The 23,712-nt window shown below is 43.6% G+C and overlaps 1 protein-coding gene across 8 annotated transcripts in view; it reads right to left on the bottom strand.

Annotated features, from left to right (window-relative positions):
* Ttc7b (tetratricopeptide repeat domain 7B) overlaps nt 1-23,712 on the bottom strand; it is a 275,916-nt gene that overhangs the window by 190,099 nt on the left and 62,105 nt on the right. For all 8 annotated transcript variants that reach the window (XM_035445975.1, XM_035445976.1, XM_035445977.1 and 5 more), the window contains one exon: nt 21,385-21,506. In XM_035445975.1, coding sequence (XP_035301866.1) covers nt 21,385-21,506 — 122 coding nt within the window. The remainder of the gene's footprint in view (nt 1-21,384; nt 21,507-23,712) is intronic.

The following is a 23,712-nucleotide window of genomic DNA, read 5'->3' as shown; positions in this document are numbered from 1 at the left end:
TCCCTAAGAAGCTTTTGGAGGGAGGGCAAGCTGCCGCCAGCTCTTCCCAGCTTGCTCTTGGACCATGTTCAGGATTCAGAATCGAGCTCTCCTCAGCTCAGAAGAATTCTGTTCATAAACAAAGAATTTAGAGCAGTTGCAGAATGGAACAGGCCTGAGGCTGTGGCCTGTTCAAATGAATGTGGCACTCTGGAAGGATAGCAGAGAAGGGCTAGCATGTTTTAAATATTAGAAATGGCCACAAGCACCCCAAGTACCAAGTTCTACAGTTCTCAGTAAATAGTCAATGATAAACATGTTAAAGCCACATATCACTCCACCAATCACTTCCAATTTGCCACTGAACAGAAAAAAAGCTAAATATTTAATCATGATAGCAAGGAAGTAAAAAGGAAATCAGCCTGCAAGAATTATATTCTAAATGTCATGAAATCACCCAGTATGAGGGAAATGAACAAAATCCACATGATGGCTTTCATATCTCTAAACTATTAGTTTGTCCCTAAAATGCTGAACAAACATTAAATATCTAGAACAAACTGTTGGTTAAAGTTTCCACTCTTAACTGAAAACTGAGCACCAAGGAATTTCCCTGGTTTCAGGGTTTCCAGGGACCCCTGACATGAGGTCATTTGTTCCATTTCAGCACCCTTGACTGAGACAGTGCAATGATGTCAGAATTCATTATGGTAATGTCTTTGCCAGTACCAAGTAGCATACATTCTGGCAGGCTGTCAGAACTTGGGTCATCTCCTGCACTTTGCTTCCTCAAGCTTTCTGCACTGGTGTGTTTCCCTCAGGTTGGAGCAGCTCCAACAACTCAGCTAAGACCAGGGAGGAAAGGGCCTGCAGTCATAAGGGCCAGCTGTGAGGTCAGCCAACTGGCAGGCAATACTACATCCACTCCTGGTACCACTGCTGTGCCCAACCCAATAGGCAAGCTGGCCAGTGTCCCTGAGCCTATGCTTGGTCACACCCACGACTTTTCATAGTGGCAACAGTCTCCTTCACCCTTCACTGACTTCCACTTCTCCCACTCCCCACCCCCCATTTCTATTTGCTTTTATTTTATCTCTAGAATCTCACCCTCCAGGGCTCTCTACTTCCTAAGAGTCAATGTTAGCCTTACAGGTTGTCAACACAACTGGGAAGGTACCAATTCTCCATCCAGCAGATGGTCCTCCCTCTTTTTATTTTTTAAATTAAAATTTTAAGTTAACATATAAATAATGGGCTTCATTATGGCATTTTCATAAATATATGTCATTGTATCTCATTCTTGCTCATCTTCTTCCCTCCTCCAATTCTCTCCATCCTCCTCTGGCTGGATCTCTTCCCCTCTCCAAATAGTGCTTCCCTTCTTTTCCCCTTTCATGACCCCCTTTCTACTTTCAACACACACACACACACACACACACACACACACACACAAATATGAAAGAAAGCTTAGTGCTTTTCTCAGTATGGCTTATTTTATTTAACATAATGATCTCTAGTTCCATCCATTTTCCTCAAATGTCACCTCGTTATTCTTCACAGCTGAATATAATTCCAGTGTGTCTACTTATCACATTTCCATTGTATGTTCTTCTGTTCAAGGGGATCTTGACCGGTTCCATATCTTGGCTATTGTGAATATTCCAGCAATAAACAACATGTCCAACATGAAGTATCTCTGCAGCTCGCTGACTCAAGAGTCCTTTGGGCACATACCCAAGAATGGTATAGCTGGTCATATGGGAGTTCTGTTCTTAGGTTTGAGGGACCTCTATTCTGATTTCTACTAACAGTCAATAGCGGTTCCTCTTTCCCTACACCCTCACCAGCATTTGTTGTCCTCTGTTTCCTCGGTGATAGCAAATCTGACTAGGGTGAAATGCAATCTAAAACAGTTTTAATTGTTTTCTCTTGACACTTACTGACTAGATGCTTTGGGGGTGGGTTAATTTTTTTTTACAGTTCTTTATGTATTCTAGATAATAGTTCCTGTCTAATATTTAACTGTCAAGAAATTTCCCCCCATTCTGGGGCTTGTCTTCACTCTGATGTTTGCTTCCTCTGCTATAAAGAAGCTTTTTAATGTATATGGTCCTACTTTTCAATTCCTTGAAATTATCTCCTATGCCATGCAAGTCTTTTGCCAAAGGTTCTTGCCTATGCCCTGAAGTATTCTTGATGCTTTGATTTTTATATTGAGATCTCCCTCTTGAACCTCCATCTTTTCAACTGGTACCAGCCCCCTCTGCAGCAGCTTTTCCTAAGGCTGAGCTCCAAATTCACACTCTTAGCATAAGCTTACAATAGCATAAACTTTGTTTTACATCCCTGAACAGTTATATTAACTCCTGTTCATGATCCTGTGAGCTATCAAACAAGAGGGAGACATATTCTGAAATGAGCCCAAGCTCCAACATCAGGTCAGACCAGAAAACCAAGGCTGAGAGAGTCTGGGGGACTTGAGAATCTTTCAGATTATGTTGGCCTTAATCAATGCTTTCCTTTTATTTATCCTTTCATTTCGTGGGAGAAGAGTAGAAAAAGAAAATTCTTTCTTGCGCCATGCATTTATATTTATTTATTTATTTTGGTGTGTGTGTGTGTGTGTGTGTGTGTGTGTAAGTGCACTACATGCATGCAGTGAACACAGAGGTCAAAAAGGCTTCAGGTACCCTGGAACAGTGAGCGGCCATGTGGTTCCTGAGAACTGAACCCTGTTCCCCTGCAAGAGCAGCTAGTGCTCTTAACCCCTAAGTCATCTCCCCAGCCCCATCATAGATTTCTAAATAATATACTGACTTCTGAGTTTGACTCAAGGCAGTAATATAAGTTCAGTTGCCATGAAAACTCAGTTGGGGTACACACAGGAGCCTTCTTCACATTCAGTGTGAAATCCCTGGGTGATAAGTAAAGGGCCCTTCCAGAGTAAACCCATTTCAAAGTCTCTCTGGTGGATAATTTCTAAGCAAAAATCACAGCATGAGTCAGCAATAGATCTCCTGAGCGAAGAAGCGGTCTGGCCCTTTCCAGTTTCTTTCTTACTGACAGGCACTGAGCAGCGAAAGCAGTAGGTTGTTTCACAAATCACTGAGCATTTTCCTACCAGGTTCCAGCTGACCCTGAGGATGCACTAGTGACCAGGGAATGCCATCTCTGCCTTGTGGAGCTCAGGCAAGCTTCACACACTATAAGAATAGAAGTGCTTCCATGACACAAATCTCTGTTTGGCTCACTACTATACCCCAAGTTCCTCAAACAGCAGCTGGCTAGGTATCTACTTAACCACAATTAGCCACATGACCAAGTCCATGGATTCTACCTGCCTCTTTACCCTTCTACCTAACCTTAGACTTAGATAGAGGAACCACATACCCTCTTAAAACCCTAAGCAATGTTCTGTGTAGCATGGAGCAGGCATTCCTCCTACACCAGAGCACACATCTGGCATGATTCTAAAGTCAACAAGTTACAGAGAGCTGTATGGACAATGGGGATGTCAAACTTTAGAGGAGGAGAAAACTTGTGGGTGATTTAGGAAAACCCTTCTGTCCTTGTGCCTCCATATGGTTCTCTTGGTCTCCAGAGTTCAAAGGACTTTTAGCCATTCTTCAAGACCAAAGGCAAGGTTTCCCTCGGAAGCTTCCTTGTTTCCTCTTGAAGAGGCAGGTGTTGCTTCCTGGGGAGCTCCCAGCACAGCTGCAAACATGTGCCTAGACAGCTCTTGCCACATGTTAGTGTACCAGACAAACTGAACATCTTAGGAGCAAAGGCTTTTTTATGTACCCACATCTGGTCCTGACAGCCTCATGGAGCTGACAGGACACTGATAGTAAGCCAGGAAGCCCTCAAGAAAGGAAAGAGTGACCAGGAGCCTGCACTCCGGGGGAGGGGGACATGATGATGGGACGGGACAGGATGACAAAGGATAAAACAGATTCTCACATCAAAGATACACCCATCCTCCATTATGGACACTCTCAACACTTAGAATGGTAGAAACACAAGATGTACCATCCGAAGGTCAACTGCCCTCAGTTCCCAGTTTGAGAATCTATCTCGCTTCTCCTTCATGTCTGTAAACCTTGTATGTTATCATCTGTTTTGATAATGTCTGATATATCCAGATATCCAGATCAGAAATTAAAAAAAAAAAACAACAAAAAACTACACGTTTCCTGCTACCAAAAGATACTTGGGTTTCCTAGAGCCTAACTTCTCTCCCTCTGAACACACTCTTTGCCTCAGATCCAGTGACATGCACTTGTGAAGACAGATGGCTTCTGTAGCCTGGGACCAGGGATCAAACCCACAACCTTGGCCTCTTTAGCAAAGGGCTCTACAAAGTAAGCCAGCCGCAGCCTCGACATAGTGACTGAGGGTGTGACAACCATGTCAAATGGGGATGTGAACAAGCAGGACAGGCTTCTGGATGTCTCATTCTAAACCTAATGAGAGCTGTAGTAGGCTTAACAACATTTTTCGGATGACTGCACCAACTGAGGCTTCTTCCTGACAAATGTGAAGTAAAGTGTACAACTGGTCAGCTGGCCAGGCAGCGTGAGGTAACAGGAACACATCAAGCCAGGCACAAAGGGTGGCCTCTAGGAGTTCATGTTAAATGGGTCAGGTCTGGGGACATAAAGAAATTCATTCAACAAGGTATGTGAAAGAAAGCCCATAGCCATAAAGAGGGCAAACAGCCACACCAGCCAGAAAGAGCTATAAGAATAACTTGCCCTTCTCTAAGCTCTTTTTTTCAAATCTCTGAGGAACAGGAAACACAGGAATATGGGTCCTATCTCAACACCTCCTTCCACCCAACCTTTGGGAATAGTCAAAGGACGCCAGCCTTCATTAAAACCCACCTCCACAGGAAACTCATCAGGGAGGCAATACAAACACCTCCCTCATGAGCATAATTGTACCTCAACAATGTACAAAATTTCTTAGGATTTATTTATTTGTATTTTATGACTGTTTTGCCTGGATGTATGAAAGTATACTGTATGAAAGTATACCGGAAGTACCAGAAGAGGGCCCTTGATTCTCTGGATGTGGGTGCTGGGAACTGAACACAGGTACTCTGCAAGAATAGCAAGTGCTCTTAACCACTGAGCAATCTTTCCAGCTCCTTAATGATCTTCAGTTTAACCCCAGCAGCCTAATAGAATCCAATGAAGACTTGGATTCCATAGTGTAATAATACTTCTAACAAACTAACCACAGGAATCTAGCGCAGGGGAATTTGCCCTTCAAAATGTATTTGTTTAGAATCCTTTATCTTTATCTGTAAACCTAAACTGCTAGCTGAAACAGTGTGGTGGGGACTTTGGAGCCCAATGGCATGGGTTTAGATCTCCTAAAGGGGAATCTCTGCCCCAGTTCTCTTATCTAACATTACAGCTCACTGATTGGCTGCAAAAACAGTCAGTTAAATACACGGAGGAAGTGTTTTGTAAATGCCCGCCATCATGGAGGCTATTATCTTCTGTGCTGGATAGTTTTATGTCAATACCAACTTGAGTCACACTGGAAGGAGAAAGCTGACTGAGAAAATGCCCCAAGAAGACTGGCCTGTGGACAAGTCTGTGGGGCAATTTCTTGATTGATGGTTGATGTAGGAAGGCCCAGGTCACTGTGGTTCTGGATACTATCAGAAAGTAGTCTGAGCAAGCCATAAATACAGGACTTCTCCATGGCCTCTGCATCAGTTCCTGCCTCCAGGTTCCTGCCCTACTTCACTGGATGAAGGACTACAAGCTGTTAGGTATAATCAATCATTTCCCTGCCAAGATGCTCTAGATCATGTTAATAACAGGGAAACCCTAAGACATCATCCAAACTCTACCATTGGAAAGGGGAGAATGCTAGAATCTTCCTTCTAGTCAATTTATAACACAGGGAAATCCTTATTTCTTTAGAACCATTTAATTTTGAAGAAAAAAACAATAGCACTCCCTGGTTGGCCCACTCACTCTGCTAGTTTTTGAAAGCCAACAATGCAATGAACAGCTCATATGGAATAATGCAAAGATTTGCCCTCTGATGGTAAAAGATAAAGCTGGGGCCAGTGAGATGGTAAAGTAGGAAGAAAGACATGGCACACACATGCCTAGATACAAGCACGGATGTAGGCATGCACTCACATGTACACACACACACACACAGACATAATTAAGAGATAGATGATGTAGATAGATGATGTCACTGGAAGCAAATAAGAAACTTTCTTGACCTTGTGTTCACTCTTTGGGAAGATGATGGTGACATCTCCTAGGAGACTGGTGCTCTGGGGGAAGAGGGCAGTGTTTCCAACCATGGCTATAATCTTAACACTGAACATGAGGGGACTCAAAGGTGTTTAGAAAGGGAATCTTTGCTGTGCTATCTTAACATAGACATTTGGAAACTGCTCTGAACTAATGAAGAACAAGGACAAACTAAAAAAATGAGTTTAGCAATGAAATTCCAAGTTCCATAAGTCTGTAATACAAAGATGTGAAGAGCAGAGTTAAGTCCCAGCATGCTGTATTTTCTTCCACTAGGACAAGGGGCTGCTCAGACCCATCTAATTTGGAAGACAGGCTGTGCCGTATAGTCTGCATCGTAAGGTGGGCCCAGTCAATTACAGCGTGCCACTTAGTATTTACTTTAACAGACACTGACAGTGAAGAAGCAAGACAACTTAGAAGGTAGACATGTCCTGACGGTGGAATCCTAAACCCTCATCAGTGCTGAGCAGCAGAGTCACAGCGAAAGGCATTTTCACCTCTCGCTGTTTTCCCAGTGCCTTGAAACATGGGGAAGGAAAGACGGAAGAAACCCTTCCAAGTGAACCAGGTACTCAGGCTCAGAGTTCAGGTGCAAGAGCAAGAGTGTACTGTCCATTCAGTTCAGTGAGTGGAAAATAGAGACTGCATTTCAATATTTCAAAGTTAAGACAAATAAAAAAAGAAATCTAAGAAAGCATTTGGAAGAACATAAGGCCTTTAAGCATTAAAGAATTATGGTCCTAGTGGCTCCAAGAATTTGAGCAAAGGGGAAAACAAGGGATCCGGGATGGGAAGTGGTGGAAACCTAAGGGCAGCCTTGGGTACTAAGCCCAGCTCTACCCACAAGCAGCCTACAGGCACCCAATTACTAACCAGTAGAAAAGGAAGGACTCTGACATTAAATTGAGTAAAATGCCCAGTGCTCTCCTGGGGGAAAGAATGAAGCAGAACCACGTGACTTGAGACAGCACAGAGCCTATGGCGTTGTCCCAGATACCTGCTGGACCTGGGCCAGGCTAATAATGTGAAATTGGAGAAGAAGAAAAAGGCAAAGTTGAGGTGGTCCTGAGAAGCAGGGGGCAGGGTGAGCAGGGGTGAGCAGGAAGGGAGCCTGGGGTGTGAGATGCCTGGAGACATGGAACAGGAGGAAAGGGCCACATGCCAGGCAACACCCCAGAGCTCTGACCTGCTTCTCAAAACATATCATTCTTGCATCCCCCAACCTTGCATCTGCCAACTCCCACCACCTACCATCTGGCCCTCCACTGCACATAGAAACATTTACTGGGTGAAAGCCAAAAGCAGGCACTATGATGTTCGGTTTAATAATAAACATTGTGAAATCAAAGCTGATTTCCCTTATATGTCATATCAAAAATCTTCAAAATCTGTATGTTTTACACATACAGATAGGGAAATATGTCTATGGCCACTGAGCCAATAAACAGAAGATTTGGGATTGAACCCAGGCCCAGTATAGCTCCAGTGCCCAGAGAGTTGAAAGATGGCCCCACCATGTTGACAGACCAGACGAAGATGGAGAACACAGCAAATTTCCACAGACCGAAGCCAAGCTCACCCCAGAGGAGAGAGGGCAGGACAGTGCTTGGGCAGGACCTTGGTGCTAGGAGGCCAAGGGAGAATTCTGCTGGATGCTCTCAGCCTCAGAGCACTGCTCAGAAGACAGGGTCAGCTGACGAGACTGACTAGATATTGGAGACGTGGATCTGCACACACATCACCAGGACAAGGTTCTAAAGGATGTTCTCTACCACATAGTGCTCCGCTCATTTGGCTCTTCCCAGACACAGCTCATAATCAGCCCTGCAGATGGGGGTCAGGTTTCCTGGCCCACTATGTCCTATCATTCTTGCCATCCTTTCCTCATGAGAGAACCTGTAAGACTTGCTCCTCTGGGCACATCTTGGTCTCAACAGGCTGGGACAGCGACAGACCCAGCTGCGAAGACATCCTGAGATAATGTCATTACCAAAGTCACCATCATTTGCTGCTGCTGAGGTGAGTTGCTTATCTTTCCAAGTGTCTGCTTCTCACCTACCTGCTGAGGCAGGCAGGAACTCATGTCCTCCACAAACTTGGGAAAGAGAGTCCCAAGGAGAAAGGAGAGTCCCGACCAACAGCTCAGCAAGCTGATGGACCTTGAAGCCTGCTCTCATACCCCTCAGATATTTTTTAAGCTTTTTACTGTATGAAATATACAAATAGGAAGCCATAGAAAGCAAGTTTATCATTTGGGGGTTCATTACAGGGCAGGTATTCTTGTAATCATCATGTAAGCATATAATAGGAAAAAGACTATTACTACTCACCCTATCCTAATATAAAGGCCTTTTTAACACCTAAAGGTGACAACCAAAGTTGTCTAAGACAGTGAAGAGCAAGCCAGTAAGCAGTGTTCCTCCATGGCTGTCACTTCAGTTCCTATCTCCAAGTTCCTGCCTGGAATTCCTGCCCTGACTTCATCTGACGATGGACAAGATGTGAGAATAACCCAAATGAACCCACTCCTCACCTTTGCTCATGGCGTTTATCATGGCAACGCAAGCCGCAACTGAGATATTGACTTAGTTTCCTAAATACTGAATGAGAATTTAAGAATTTAAACATATATGCCTGTTGCAACTTTTATTCTTTCTGAAATTCTAATTACTCCATATTTGGCCTAAGTCCTTGTCACATGACCTAGAAGACTTCAATAGATCCCTTGATGTCTGAAACCATGTAAAGATACAAAAGGCTCACTGGGACATAATATATCTATGGAATGGAATGACATTTCTCTTTATTGGAATATAGGATTTCAAGATTACTACATGGGAGGCAAAGATGCTCACTGCTAATGGGTCACTCACCTTGGCTAGCTCCTTCCACCCACACCTTACAAATACCTCTTGACTTCATACTAATGTTTCTAATTCAATCACTCAAATTTGTGACTAGGATTTTCCTTTGTCCACATCTATGCTTAATCTGTACGTTAAGAATTCTAGTCCTCAAGGACACAAGGGACAGTAAGATTAGAGATTCCAATAACTACCCAATTGCTTTATTCTATCTTACATGAAAAAGATGCAGACTAATAACACCACTACTAATTATAATTAGTGGAAAGTTTTTAAATTATGTCCATTTTCTGCATATGATGTCAGCATTCTCTTGCATTTTTAATTTATGTTCTACATGTGTTTATATATTGACTGTATCTGTTATGAGACATGCAAAGAAATAGAAAAGTATAACCCATGCTCAGAAAAAAAGATAAAATTCTTTCCAAACTAGCCAATGTGAAAATGTCTACATGGCACTTACATGATCAAAGAATTCGGGGAAATGGTTTTTAAAGATTTGAAACACAGCTGATGTAGAGTATATGCTGGTAAGAAACACTAAGGAGACAAAAGAGGAGAACTGAGTTCAAGTCTAGCCTGGGCTACATGAGACCTTGTCTATAAATAAATGATTACATACAGAAATTCCCAATCAGTGACTAGAACTGTAAGCAGGCTTAATGGATGCTTTCGGTGACAGAATAAATCACTGAGCTAAATGAAGAGAAATTCATTAAAACATAGAATGGAGACAGAAAAAAACTGAAGAGCAGCATACAGTACAAAACCCCAAAAGAAAGGCATGACAAAGTCTTCAAGGTCACTTTATGCAGGGGACAGCAGGAAGATTACCAGCGACTTCTCATCAGGCTCTGGGAAGATGTACTAAGAATGTCGAAAGAAAAAACTGCCAACCAAGGCCTCCATGTCCAGTAAAACTTTCTGAAATCAACAGAGTACAAGCATTTTCAGAAAAAAAAAAGTGACAGAATTTCAAGTACAGACCTGCCCAATATGAAATTTTAAGGAAGTCCTTCAGACTACAAGGAAATGTCACCAGATGGTAATATGAATCCTCAGGAATAAACTAATAACAGCAGCTAAATGCCAATATGTGGGTAAATATAAAGACCACATCGTTTCTTTATTTTCTTTTTAAAGCTTCTACTTTAAAAGAAAAACTACTTTTCCTTTCTACTAAAGGAAAACTAGTACACTGTATGGCTGTGTTTGTAACATAAAGACATTAGTGGTGTCAAGAAGAAGTGAAATGCTCAGCAGCTGAGAGCAGCGGCTGCTCTTCCACAGGATCCACATGGTGGCCCACAATCTCCTGTAACTCCAGTCTCAGGGGCCACGACCCCCTCTTCTGGCCTCTAAGGCTCTGCCTGCATCTGGTACACAGACACATATGCAGGCTAAACACCCATAAACATACAATAAAACTTGAAACGATGATTTTTTTTAAAAGGGAGAAAATCACACTATGTTGGAGTAAATTAAGTCATTATTAATATGGACTATGCTTGGTGAGATGGCTTAGCAGGTAAGGGGACTTGGGGCCAAGCCTGACAACCTGAGCAGTTATCTGGGACCCCACATGACAGAGAGAAGAGAACCAATTCTCATAAATTGTCATCTGACCACACACAGTGAGGGAATAAAAATGTAACTAACACAAAAAAGAAATACTGTGATAATAAACATGAATATCATAATCCATAGAGGAGTCATTAAAAAAAAACTAAAAAAACTAAAAAGGAGGCAGGCATGTAGTGTACACCTGTACTTCTACCACCCAGATAGCTGAGGCAAGAGGGTCTCAAGTTTGAAGTCATCCTGGTCAACATAGTGAGACAAAAACAAACGAACAAAAACAAAGACGCCCCTAACCCCCACAAGACACATAAAGACAAAGAACAAAAGAGTCAGTGTAAAACCACTCATTTCAATAATCATATCAGATGGGTATGATTATATAATTCATTAACAAAGCAAGTAAATTTATGGGATTAAAAAAGCAACATTGAGGGCTGGAGAGATGGCTCAGAGGTTAAGAGCGCTGATTGCTCTTCCGGAGGTCCTGAGTTCAATTCCCAGCAGCCACATGGTGGCTCACAACCATCCGTTATGAAATCAGGTGCCCTCTTCTGGTGTGCAGATATACATGGAAGCAGAATGATGTATACATAATAAATAAATAAATTAAAAAAAAGCAACATTGAGCCTGGGTGGTGATGGTGCATGCCTTTAATCTCTCCCAGGAGGCAGTGGCAGGGGAATCTCTGTGAGTCAAGGCTTCACAAAGAAACCTGTTTTAAAAAAACCAAAACAAACAAACAAAAAAAGCAGCATCAAATATGCTACATATTAGCGTGGAGGATTTCATTCAAAGACACAGACAGGCTGAAAGTCACAGGACATACAACACAGAGCACTATAAACAGTTGCTGTAAGAGAAATGGAATGGCTTTATTAGTATTAGAGAAGACAGACTGAAAGTTAAAACTATGACAGAAAGAGTCATCCATCAGAAAGCTGTAGCTAACATCACATGTAATGAGAAAGACTAAAAGCCGCTCTCCAGAACAGGAAGATTTGATGTCTGTCATCAGCATTTCTATTCTGCACTGGACTGAGGATTCTTGTCAGCAAGATAAGGCAAGATATAAAGGCATCCAGATTTGGGAAGGCCAGCACAAATGTTTATCTTTACAGATGGCATAATCCTATACATAAAAAACCTAAGTCATCTTTTGAAAAGAGCTATAATGGGAGCTGGTGAGATGGCTCAAAGGGTAAAGGGCACTCTCTGACGAGCCTGACAACCCAAGCTTGATCTCTAGGACCCACATGACAGAGAGAGAGGACTGACTCCCACAAGTTGTCCTCTGATAATGTGCCCACACACAGAAACACACAAAATAAACACATTTTAAAAAGAACTAGTAACGAGACTATCAAGTTTAGGATACAGCATCTATATATAAAATCCTCAGTATTTTATAAAAAGTAGAAAATGAAATTAATGAAATTCTATTCACAGCATCTTTAAAATGAATTTTAAAAACCACTTAAGAATAAGTTTACAAAAAATGTAAAACCTGGGGCTGGAGAGATGGCTCAGAGGTTAAGATCACCGACTGCTCTTCCAAGGGTCCTGAGTTCAATTCCCAGCAACCACATGGTGGCTCACAACCATCTGTAATGAGATCTGGTGCCCTCTGCTGGTGTGCAGATATACATGGAAGCAGAATGTTGTATACATAATAAATAAATAAAATCTATAAAAAAATGTAAAACCTGTACATTGGGCACCATAAAATATCATTTGGTGGTGGTGTGTACACGCGTATGTGCTGGTGTGCACACATGTGGAAGCCACAGGATGTGAGCTATTGCTCCTCAGATGCTGACACACCTTAACGTTTCTGAGACAAAGCTTCCCATTATTGTTATAATTTAAAAATGGCATGCCATTCTGGAAAAGAATTGATCAATTTCCTAAAAAAGAAAAAAAAAAACCTTAACCAACCTTACCTATGAATCTATGCAAAGGAATGAAAACATTCTCCAAGGTTTGGACAGGAAAGTTCACAGCAGCATTTTTCTATAGTGGCTCATAAGTGGCAACAGGCTGAATGCCCACCAGTTAGTGAGTGGATCAGTGACATGTAGCTCATGATACAATGGAATGACCACTAAGTTAGTCAAGTGCTTGCTCCACAAGTGTGAGTTCAGGCCCCTACTAGCCATGCAACAAACCAGATACAGTGACATTCACCTGTAACCCAGCAATGGCAAGATGGGAGAAAGAGGAAGGCAGACCCCTAGAAGCTTGCAGGCCAGGTAGCCTCGCCTACATGGTGAAGTTCCAGGCCATTGAGAGACCTCCTGAGGAAAGGCTCCTAAGGAATGATCCTCAAAGCTGTCCTCTGACTTCCATCTGAATACATACATATGTACACATACATACCCACTCACACAAGTGCACACATGAACATGTAGACACAGGCATGCACAAATACATGCATGAATACACCCCACCCCCACACAGAGGAATGCCCTTGATACATGCTACAATATAGGTGAACTTCAAAATCATCTTAGTGAAAGAATTGAGGCACACTAGACTACATAGGCTGTGATTACATTTATATAAAATTTCTACTAAAAGAAAGCTATAGAGACAGAACCCCTGCAGTTGCTTGGGGCTAGGAGTAGGACTGGAAACTGCAATCAGTGAAGTCATTTCAAGATTCAAAGGAACCAACCAGCTACTAGGGCCCATCAACCAGCCAGCTCAGAGACAACAAGGACACAAACCATGCCAAAGGGAGGCAGAAGGAAAAAGATGGAGAAGAAAGGTACAGTGTGTTCATGCCAACTCAGAGAATTACTACCAAAAGCACTGTGCATAACAACTGAAAATGTAAACCTAAAATAGAGAGGAAGGTGGAAATACCAAATGTCAATTGAAAACACTAATTCATTAGTCTTTAAACCTTCTCATTAGATGCAGGATTTTGCTAGAACACAGAGACACAGGCTTCCTTCTTGGTGGGCAGATCTATAGCAGACATTGCCATTTCAATGAAAATGCAGATGTCCGTAATACAATGGGCAATCCCTTCTCTCTCTCTCTCTTTTAAAATAGAAAGTTGTAGTAATACCTAATAAAAGTCATAAATTATCCCAGTATGTCACAGTCATTTTCTGGGTCTTAGCTTGGTCTTTTCCTCTACGATTTTAAGTGGTGGTTAAAAATATTTCTGCAAAATAAGAATGGAGAGGAAAGTGGCAATGAAAAAGAAAATAAAAAGGTATTATCCCTAGAGAAGAGTGGGGCCTCTGTCCCCTCTTCTTATATTAATGAACTCAACACCTGAGCTAGGGGAGGCAGGAAGCAGGCTCTAGAGGTATGCTCTGGGCAAGAGCCGGAGCAGTGATGCCCACTCCACACACATCACTAAATTACCAAGGCAAATACCTACAGTCTGGCAGGCTCCAAGGACAATACCTGGCTTCCTTCCTGCCCAGCCAGGACATGAATTCCTCTTTCCACCACACTTGTGTCATTTCAATGGTCTACTCCTGAGACATGCCTACAAAGGCCACACTAAATCTTGTGTGCTTCTGTATCCAACTTTACCCCATAGGGTTTCAACTACATGCTTAAAGGCTTCAAAAACTCAGAATCTGGGAAGCTGTGGGAGCAAATGCCCTCAGGCACTAAAACCATGGAAATCCTTTCCCACTGTGGGAAGTCCATACAGTCCAGACAGAATAGATGCCATTATGGCCTGCTTGAGGCATTATAATAATGCCAGCATTATCACAGACATTCATCCTCCAAGCTCAGAGATAGGGTAGCGAGCAAAAGATTCCAGAAAATGTATTCCATTTTGCTGGAGTCAAGGAAATTCTTTGATACTTTGGTAGTTTGAAGGAGAATGTCTCCCGGTAGACTCAATGTATTTGAATACTTGGTCCCAGTTGGTGGCACTATTTGGGGAGTTACAGAACCATTAGGAGGTAGAACAATGCCTGAGGAAGGTGGGCTTTGAGGGTTTATAGCCTCATCCGACTTCCCGCTTGCACTGATTCCTGTGTGCGGTTGAGATGTGATCTCTCAGCTTCTTCTTCTTCTTGCTACCATGATTCCTCAGCATTATGGACATCTAGCCCTCTGGATCATAGGTCAAAACAAACTCTTCCTTAAGCTGCTTTTTCATGGTGCTTTACCACAGCAATAAAAAAGTAACTGATACAGATGCTCAACACCCTCCATCCTCCTCCGACAAAGGGAAACTGCTTAGGAGACCACCCAGCTGGCCCCAGCATATATTGCTGTCCACATCCAAGAGGTGAGAGTGGGAGCCCAAGTTCCAGGAAGCTAGTCCAGGCCACCTTTTCTTTACATAGTCTGCTCCCCTTACCACATCACTCAGCACCTCTGCTGTTAATAAACAGACACTGAATGATCTGTTTTTTAAGAAAGATAAACAATGATAGGAAGCTGCAAGCCTTGGTTATCCCAGTCTAAAAGCCAGGCACTGTTGAAGGAACAAATCCATCCGTAAACAAAACAGTGAAAAGTTCCTTCCCAAGCAGTATCCCTTAGTAAATGGAGGCAGACACCAACAAGTAAACGAACAAACAAAAAGCAAAACAAGCAAAAAACAACTTGAACAAAGAGCTAACAAGCTCCTCCTGCTGCTTGAGGACTTGACCTTAGGTCAACTTTTAATTGTCTCCCCCTGGAAACCTAATAAAAATAAAACGTCAATCATGTTACCAGACAACATTGCTTACTATAGTAATGACCTGATTAATAGCTTACATCTGGACCAGGAGGAGTTGCAGAAATCTGATGGCGATAATGGCTTTGGGCACCAACAGAGTGTGTCATTTACACTCAGCAGATGCTCCTGGAGGCTCTGAAAATCCCAGGCCAGGCAGATAGCATACTTCCTCAGTGTCAGCCTCATTACTATCCCTGAGCCTGACAGAAGAGGGACAGAAAGCAGCCCTGGACAGCAGAGGCCTGATGAAAGAACACTCAGGGTGATACATCCGATGATGATGCTCTCTTGTGCGTACATCTAGACGGAGGGGTCCTCTTCTAGCTTCCTTTGTGTTGCTAGGATAAAACACTCTCACCAAAAGCAACTTGGGTTGGAAACAGTTGATCTGTCTTACACTTCCAGGTCACAATCCATCACTGAGGAAAGTAGGAACTTAAGCAGGAACTCAAGAATCTGTAAAGGAATGCTCCTTGCTGGCTCACTTCCAGGCTTGCTCCCAGGCTCATGCTCAGCTAGCTTCCTCATATAGCCCAGACCTGTCATGAGATGGTGATTCCCAGAGTGAACTAGGCAATCCCCCATCTATCAAGGCAATCCCTCACAGACATGGGTATAGGCCAATAGGACCCGAGGCAATCTCTCAGCTGAGATTCCCTCAGATAACTATAGGTGGTGCCAAGCTCACAGCTGAAGCTTTAGCAAGAACCAACTGTGCTCTCAACATTCTGACAGGTCAATATGTAACAGAACCAAAGACAATCCTCTGAGAGGCACTGTTCATAGTGAATTTGTTGCTGATTAAATAAATGCTGAAGAGAGAGAGAGAAAAATAAACAGACAAAACAGACTGGCTTGGTTGGATGAGATGCCTCTGAGGACCCTGTCACCATGCCTTTGCCCTAGCTCATTAGTGACTAGTCTCTTATGCATTTCAGGCTCTTTCACACTCAGAAAAGGAAGGGAAACTCCCTAAACCATCAAATCTAGGGCAATTCTATTTGAAAAGGGCTCAGAAGTATAGCTATTTTAAGACACAGTAATGGGATTCCTCTCTGAAAGCAAGGGGTTATGTCTAGCCCTTGTCCCATAGCCCAGAGCAGGAGCTGGTCAGAGCTATCCAAACAGCTGTCACAACACACCTGCAATTCAGTGACAGTGAGTGACACTCCTCTACCTACACCTGGAAGCATTTCTTCACATCACCCACCTACACACACACACACACACACACACACACACACACACACACACACACACAGCACAGCTCAAGAACTGGTCTGCAAACACTACCACGGATATGTGAGCACTTCCCAGGGAAATTGATCTCCAGTTATATTAAGAATTACTAGGAAATTGTCCAAAAAAAAAAAAAACAAGTTAACTCTGATTTTTAGACACATTATATGATTTTTCTTTTAAAGGAAAATCTGCAAGAAGAAAAAAGAAAAAAAATAGTATTGCGCCCCCCCCCCACTTTCTTAAAAGGCTTAGTCCATTTGTAATTATTTATTTTCCTGATGGAATAGAAATTCCACAGGGACCATTTGCTATCTGGACCCTAGTTTTTAATGTCTAAAGATCTGACAGATGGATAAATAAGTGAATGCCTAAGCAGACAAGACGCATGTGCGCGCGCGCGCGCGCACACACACACACACACACACACACACACACACACACACACACACACACACACTGTCCTATTAAAACTGAAAACACCCTCAGGGTGCATATCAAACAGAACAGGTTCAAAAGCCAGCTTCGGAATCCGAGTCTCTTCTTGTCCCCTCCCTATCTAGCTTTGATGCCTTTGTATGCCTTCTATGTCTAGGCTACACTGAGCTGAGCTAAACATTCTGCAAAGGTCAATAAGATTATCTGAGAACATTAAACCATTTTGGAGCCAATGCTTAATAGAGATTAGTGGTCTGCTTGCTTTCTGTAAAAAACAGAACTCCAAAAGCTCTTCTTGCACTGCAGCACCTTGGGGGAGCTTCACATCTGCTAACCCACCATACTGCTTTCTTTGAGCCAGGGCCTGCCAGGAAGAGTGTGATGCACCTTAGCTAATGGTACAACCTAACAGGCTTGTCTCCCAAGTGCTAAGAGACTCTTGCCTTTTCATGACAACCAATGCTACCCTCCCTGCCTAAAAGCAATTCAGAAGCAGGGGAGGCCCCTGGCTTGACACTTGACATAGCTGACAAAAAAAAAAAATTACCTGAAATGTCCTTTGCTACCCTGGGTTTACAACAGATGGCTGAATAGCCTGAAGCAAACTGCAGTGAATGACTGCTAACCCCACCCTCATCCAAACCCCTCTAGCAAGCCAGCCTGGCTTCTCTGGTGATTCTGCCTCTGATAAGTGACTAAGCAGGGAAGTAACATTTCTCTCCTCCTCAGAAGGCTGATGGGATGAGAGATTCTCTGCCCTTCACTATGATGTCTAGTGAGGACTCCGCTCTTCCACAGGAAGTCCAGTGGTGTCAGCTGTTTCCCCAGTGCTGTCACCAACGGTGCTGTCAGTGAGAAGCCACCTGCCTGAAGCAGCCACTGTAGAGGAATGTCCAGCTCCAAGGCCTGGTCTTTGCAGCTCAGCCACCAAACGATGCCTGCTTCTCTCAGAGCTATTACTTCAACTGACTTAGCCTAAATCTTGTCATACTTTTAGCTGGCAAGTCAGTTGAAACAGACAGACAAGTAGACAGACAGGCAGGCAGGCAGGCAGATGGGTTTTTGGTGGGGCTGAACCCAGGTTTCCTGCACTCACTACCACAGCCAAGTCACAGCTCAGACCCTTTTATTTTCTGACAAGACAGCACTATGTTGAAGGGACCAGTTCCCCATTTCGGCAGCCCTAACAGCCAAACATGTATTTGTCTGACCTTGTCTTAGTCACTAAGGTCAGATGCCTGCCCATTTCAACAGCCATAACAGCTGAACACGTGCTTGTCTGACCTTGTCCTAGTCACTAGAAAGTCAGATCCCTGCCTCGTGGCAAGGAACCAATCAGAAGTTAGCTGGTGGCGCTATGCTTTATGGCTCTGGGTGTGCTTTAGGACAAGTGCACAGCAATGACACACAGAGCATAGAAACCACCCTGGGAGGGCCTATGGGCCTATTGGGTCATAAAAACCAGTTGGCCAATCAACACAGGGCAAGCCCTCCTAGACACTCCCCTTACGCCGTCCTACAAGGTCTCTAGGCAGCTGGTTCGAGCTGTTTTTTCTAGCCATCCGCCATGGTGGATGGATGAAAGACCCGAGCTAACATGGGGTTAGCTTGTTAAACAACAATAAAGCCTCATGCAGTTTGCATCAAGATTTCGAATCTGCCTGGTGATTGGGGTGACAGAGGTCCTGGGCTGAGACCCAGAGGCCTGAGCTTTCTGGGGGTCTTACATTGTTGCTCAAGCTGACCTTGAACTTGCAACACTTTTATTGCAGTCTTCTGAGTAAATGTTACATGTATGCAGCTGGTAAAATACTTTCTTTCCTTTTTTTTTTTTGAGACAGGGTTTCCTGTGTAGTCCTGGCTGTCCTAGAACTCACTGTGTAAACCAGGCTGGCCTTGAACTCAAGACATCCACCGCCTCTGCCTCCAGTGCTGAGATTAAAGGTGTGCATCACCACCCAGCAATGTTTTCATTCTTAATGGGATTGTTGCTGCCACCCAGGGAGATCAGAAAAAAGACAGGTGAGTTTATTCTAAGACCAGCCACACCCAAGGACTCCTGGGACAGGAAGGCTGGGAGTGAGGGGGGGGGGGAAGGGAGGGAGGGGAAGAACAGCATCACCAGAAAGGGGTGGGGGAGGAAAGAGGTCCACAAGGTGGCGGCGGCGATGATGAGTGGGACAGCAGTGCGAGGACCAGTGAATACAAAGTCAAGGCAGGTTGGTCAACATTAGACAGCAGCAGGGTCAGGAGCTGCTCCTGCTTACAAGTTCTCAGGAAGATGCTTGAGTACACTTATTTGGCTTTGAACACTACAGATGGGAGGAACCCTTGGAGTGTCTGGTCTGTAGAGCACAGAGAAGTATGAGAGTATAAGGAAAGAAGAAGAAAGGCTTCAAAGGTAAGCAGGCCCAGACGCCTGAGTCAAAGGGCACTTCCTTGTATTTTGGTAAAGTAAAATGTGGAAATGAGTCAGGACGCAATCCACAGATTGGGACCATGCAAGCCTCTCATTAGTTGTACCCAGTGGACAGCCAGAATTCCAGAGGATGAGGCCAGAGCCTGAGAGTCCTGCTTCCAACCCACCTCCCCAAAACAGGCTTTAATAATCTAAATGAGCTGTCCAGCCCCAATCTCTTGGAAGGCATTTCCTGTAGATTCTACAGTGTAAAAGGTATTGACTTGGCTCTGGGATCCCCAGTGGAACTGATTTCTCCCCCTGGTTTTCCATATCAACACATCACCACAGGTTAAGATAGAGAAGGCAAGGGCTGACTGGGGATTCTTTGTGAGGGGCACCATTTACTGTGAAAAGGAGAATTGACAGATGACTGGAAAAGCATACCTGTGCCCTCCCTCTCCCTCCATTCACAGAAGCAGGGAAAATAAACTAGAGGACATGCATCATTGCTCAGGTGATCTCAGTCAGTGGCAGATGAGATCAGATTTGGGAGCCTCTTTGTGCCAAAGCCACCAAGCTATGCAAACCTTGGATGTTTGTTGTGGTCTTTGGTGGGCCGTGCTGAGCTGAACGAGTGAACACTGGAGCAAAGCGGGCCTTTCTTCTCAAAGAGTTTAATACCATTTGGAATCTAGGTAGGGATTTATTTTCAACAAATACAAAAATGAGTGTATGCAGTAGACCCCTTCTGAGAGCTACACCTCAAGGTTTAAAGATCTTGAAGATGGAGAGAAGACAGCTCCAATGTTCACTTTGTCAGAGGCTGGGACTTATGTCCCCTCTGTCAGTTAAAGCACTACTGGACTATGCTCCTAGAGGAAGAGGACGGCCTCCAGGGGCCTCCCATGCAAAGCCTAGGGGCTACAGAGAAACCAGATACCTACTGTTGGTCTTCATGCACATCTATCCTGCAGCACAATGTCAAAACAAGGACAACTGAAGAAATGTGTTTCTCACAAGAATGACACAAAAGGAAAACAGACGTCAATGCATTAGAGAGCCATTCCTTGCATCCACGTTCCACAACCCTTCCAACCTTCCCAAAGGCAGTGGGGAGAAAGGGTCCTGGCAGTCACCATGTGCATAAAGCTCTTGGGATGGGAAAATCCACTTTTCTGAACTGTTGAACCATTGAAAGGGATTCTGTGTGCTGGAGTTTCCTTGATGAAGTGGAGAGGAAGTGCCATTCATGTAGAGAAGGGCATCTAAGACATAGCTCTACCAGAGCCACTAGCCCTGTCTTGGAGCTCCCTACTTGGAACTCATACTCACCCAAGTGTCCTCTCCCCTCTTCTCCCACCTTCAAACCTCACAGGAAGTCAGGGGAGTCAGGAAGAGAGGACACAAAAAGGACCAGGGCTCATTATTTTTTAAGAAACATTCCACTTGTAGCACATAGAGAGTGTGTGTATGAGTGTGTGTGTGTGTGTGTGTGTGTGTGTGTGTGTGTGTGTGTGATATTCCTCTGTTGCACTCTAACTTTGTTTTTTGAGACACAATCACTGAATTTGGAGCTTACTATTGAGGCTAGACTGGCTGGCCAGCTATAGCGCCCCTATAAGTCTATAAGAGACAGGGGATCCACCTGTCTCCACTCCCCAGCACTGAGATTATAGGCAAGACTGTTGTACCTGGTTTTATGTGCAGATTTTATCCTCATGCTTGTGGGGCAAGCATTTTACTTGCTGACCTATCTTCTCAGTTCTCTAACTCGTATTTAAAATCATCTATTCTGACGACTGAACCAGAGACAGCACATTAAAAGACTATTTTCCTTCTTAGGAAGTAGATTTAAAAAAACGACAATGACAAAGAAAGCTTACCCATTTTTGAAATAGAGGACATGTGCTCTCTGAAGTCCTGTTTCTAGGAAAAAACCTAGTTCTTGATCGTGGGGAGCAGGGCCAGGCTTAGGGCTTCTGTTCTGAATATTAGTTAGTATTACCTAGAAGGGGAGAGAATTGGAAAACTAATCAAATACAGATCAATGCCTACTTCCTTCAAACCCTAGCTCCAAACACGCTGTAAGACTTGAACAACCAACATCGTCCAGCAAAGACAGGTACAGGGTCTGAGAGCAAGCATCAGCATCAAAGGATGCCTTCTACCACAGGGGCAGCTGGGCAGCCCTGCAACAGGCTGGCTCTGAGAGCCCAGAGCATGGTATCAGCAGAATCGTCAAACAGGAGTCTCTGCTAAATGCCAAGATGTTACCAGGGAGGCTGAGGGAATTAGGTCTTAGCAAAGAGCAGAAAGTTACTGTCTACCAATGGCTCTGGTCAGGTGGGTGGGCGGGCAGGCAGGCATACTCCTCCACCAAGAGTCAACAAGTGACACAACTGACACTAACTGTGGAATTCACCAAAAGACAAACTGCACGCTGCAGGGCTCAGGTCAGGAGACTGAATGGAGCTCATTTATCTTCAAAGAAAGAGGTGAAGAAATAACCCTCACTCCCTTTCCCCCTAAGCATGGCCTTGTGACACGGATACCTTGTGCCACAGATAACCAGGTTGAGATTAAAATCTTTAGTTCTGACAAAACAGAACAGGAAAGGCTGCCAACTCATCAAGTGAGAGACTTGTGATCTGGGTACAGAGTGAACTGTAAACACACATCAGCAAACAAAGCATGTCTCAGAGAGACAGACTCACCGCCACCGCACACTTGAGAAGCACACAGGTGCTCGGCAGACATGCCGCTCACAGTTCCTAGAAGACAGCAGCTCCATAAAAGATGCAAACCCACATATCCTAAAGGTTTTGAAACTACTCTCCAAAGGCGAATGAGGCAACTGCTGGCTCTAATCTACAAACTTTCTTCCAGGTACAAAGGAAAGAACGCACCACATGGAGAGCCAGCTGTTGGAGAACAAAATCCAGATGGTTGCATCTACACTACATCCCAGCCCCTTATCCAAAGTCCCTGGCTCCTTTCCACCTCTGTAGTGGTCCTTCCTGCAGGGACAGGCATGGCACCTCCACTCCACTGCAGGTTCCTCCTCCTTGTGTATGTCAAGTCATAGGCTCACACAGATGCATAGCGTCATGTCCTGAGTACTTAGCTTCTGTCTGTCTTGAGAGAACAGCAACCATTTCTATGAGTTTAAAAGCTCACTGGCATGTGACCAACTCCCCAGGTTAGTCACCGATCCAGGTCTTCCTTTGGTTTCCAGACTCAAGGAACAACTGTGCAACTTGGAGGTCCAACACTGAAACTTTCCAAATTACCCTTCATGTTCTTTTGGCAATGGCCTTTACTTTTGAAATGCTATATTATTCAAAAGTAAAAATAATTCAGTACAATCCAAAGGTAATTAAAAACTGCCTTACAGCCGGGCAGTGGTGGTGCACTCCTTTAATCCCAGCACTCGGGAGGCAGAGGCAGGCACATCTCTGTGAACCAGCCCGATCTACAAGAGCTAGTTCCAGGACAGCCTCCAAAGCCACAGAGAAACCCTGTCTCGAAAAAACAACAACAACAAAAAAAAACAAAACTGCCTTACAATTCTACCATAAAGTTATAACCCACGTAACACCTGCTGAGTAACAATACACACATCTCCACACACATATGTATTAAGTAAAGACACAATCATTTTACCTAAGAGGCCATCTTATAAATGCTAGCTTTCATAACTTGACAGAAGTAACTGAAGTAGTCATGGAATCAGAACTTTCTTTCCCAGTAGTGGGGGATCCAGATAAGCACTCCACCACCAAGTTACATTTCCTGCCTCAGAAAAATAATTTTGTTCACTTAATTCATTAAAAGTTCCACTAAAGTTAAACACTAAGTTTATTGTATCTATATGTACATTAGTATGTGTGTATAAAAACTATATACAAGGGAAAAGGGTAGATAATTATTTTTCACCTTTATATTTCAACTTTATATGGTAACTAATGGCAAATGGTACAGATGGTGAGATTAGTATATTCATGCTTTCTATTTTGATTTTTTCTTCATCTATTTTTATTATATTGCTATTTTTAGATTTAAGATTCCCAGTTTGTTATGTCACCATTTTTATATTGCTATGTAAATGTTTGATTGAGATAGATGGATAGATTGGTAGAGATAGTTGGATAGATGGATGGATTGAGAGATGGATGGACAGATAGATAGATAAATAGATAGACAGATAGGTC

The sequence above is a fragment of the Cricetulus griseus genome, chromosome 5 (genome assembly GCF_003668045.3).
Source record: "Cricetulus griseus strain 17A/GY chromosome 5, alternate assembly CriGri-PICRH-1.0, whole genome shotgun sequence".
Classification (NCBI taxonomy): Eukaryota; Metazoa; Chordata; class Mammalia; order Rodentia; family Cricetidae; genus Cricetulus; species Cricetulus griseus.
The sequence above is the reverse complement of the archived record's forward strand: the minus strand, read 5'-3'. Positions and strand labels throughout refer to the sequence as shown.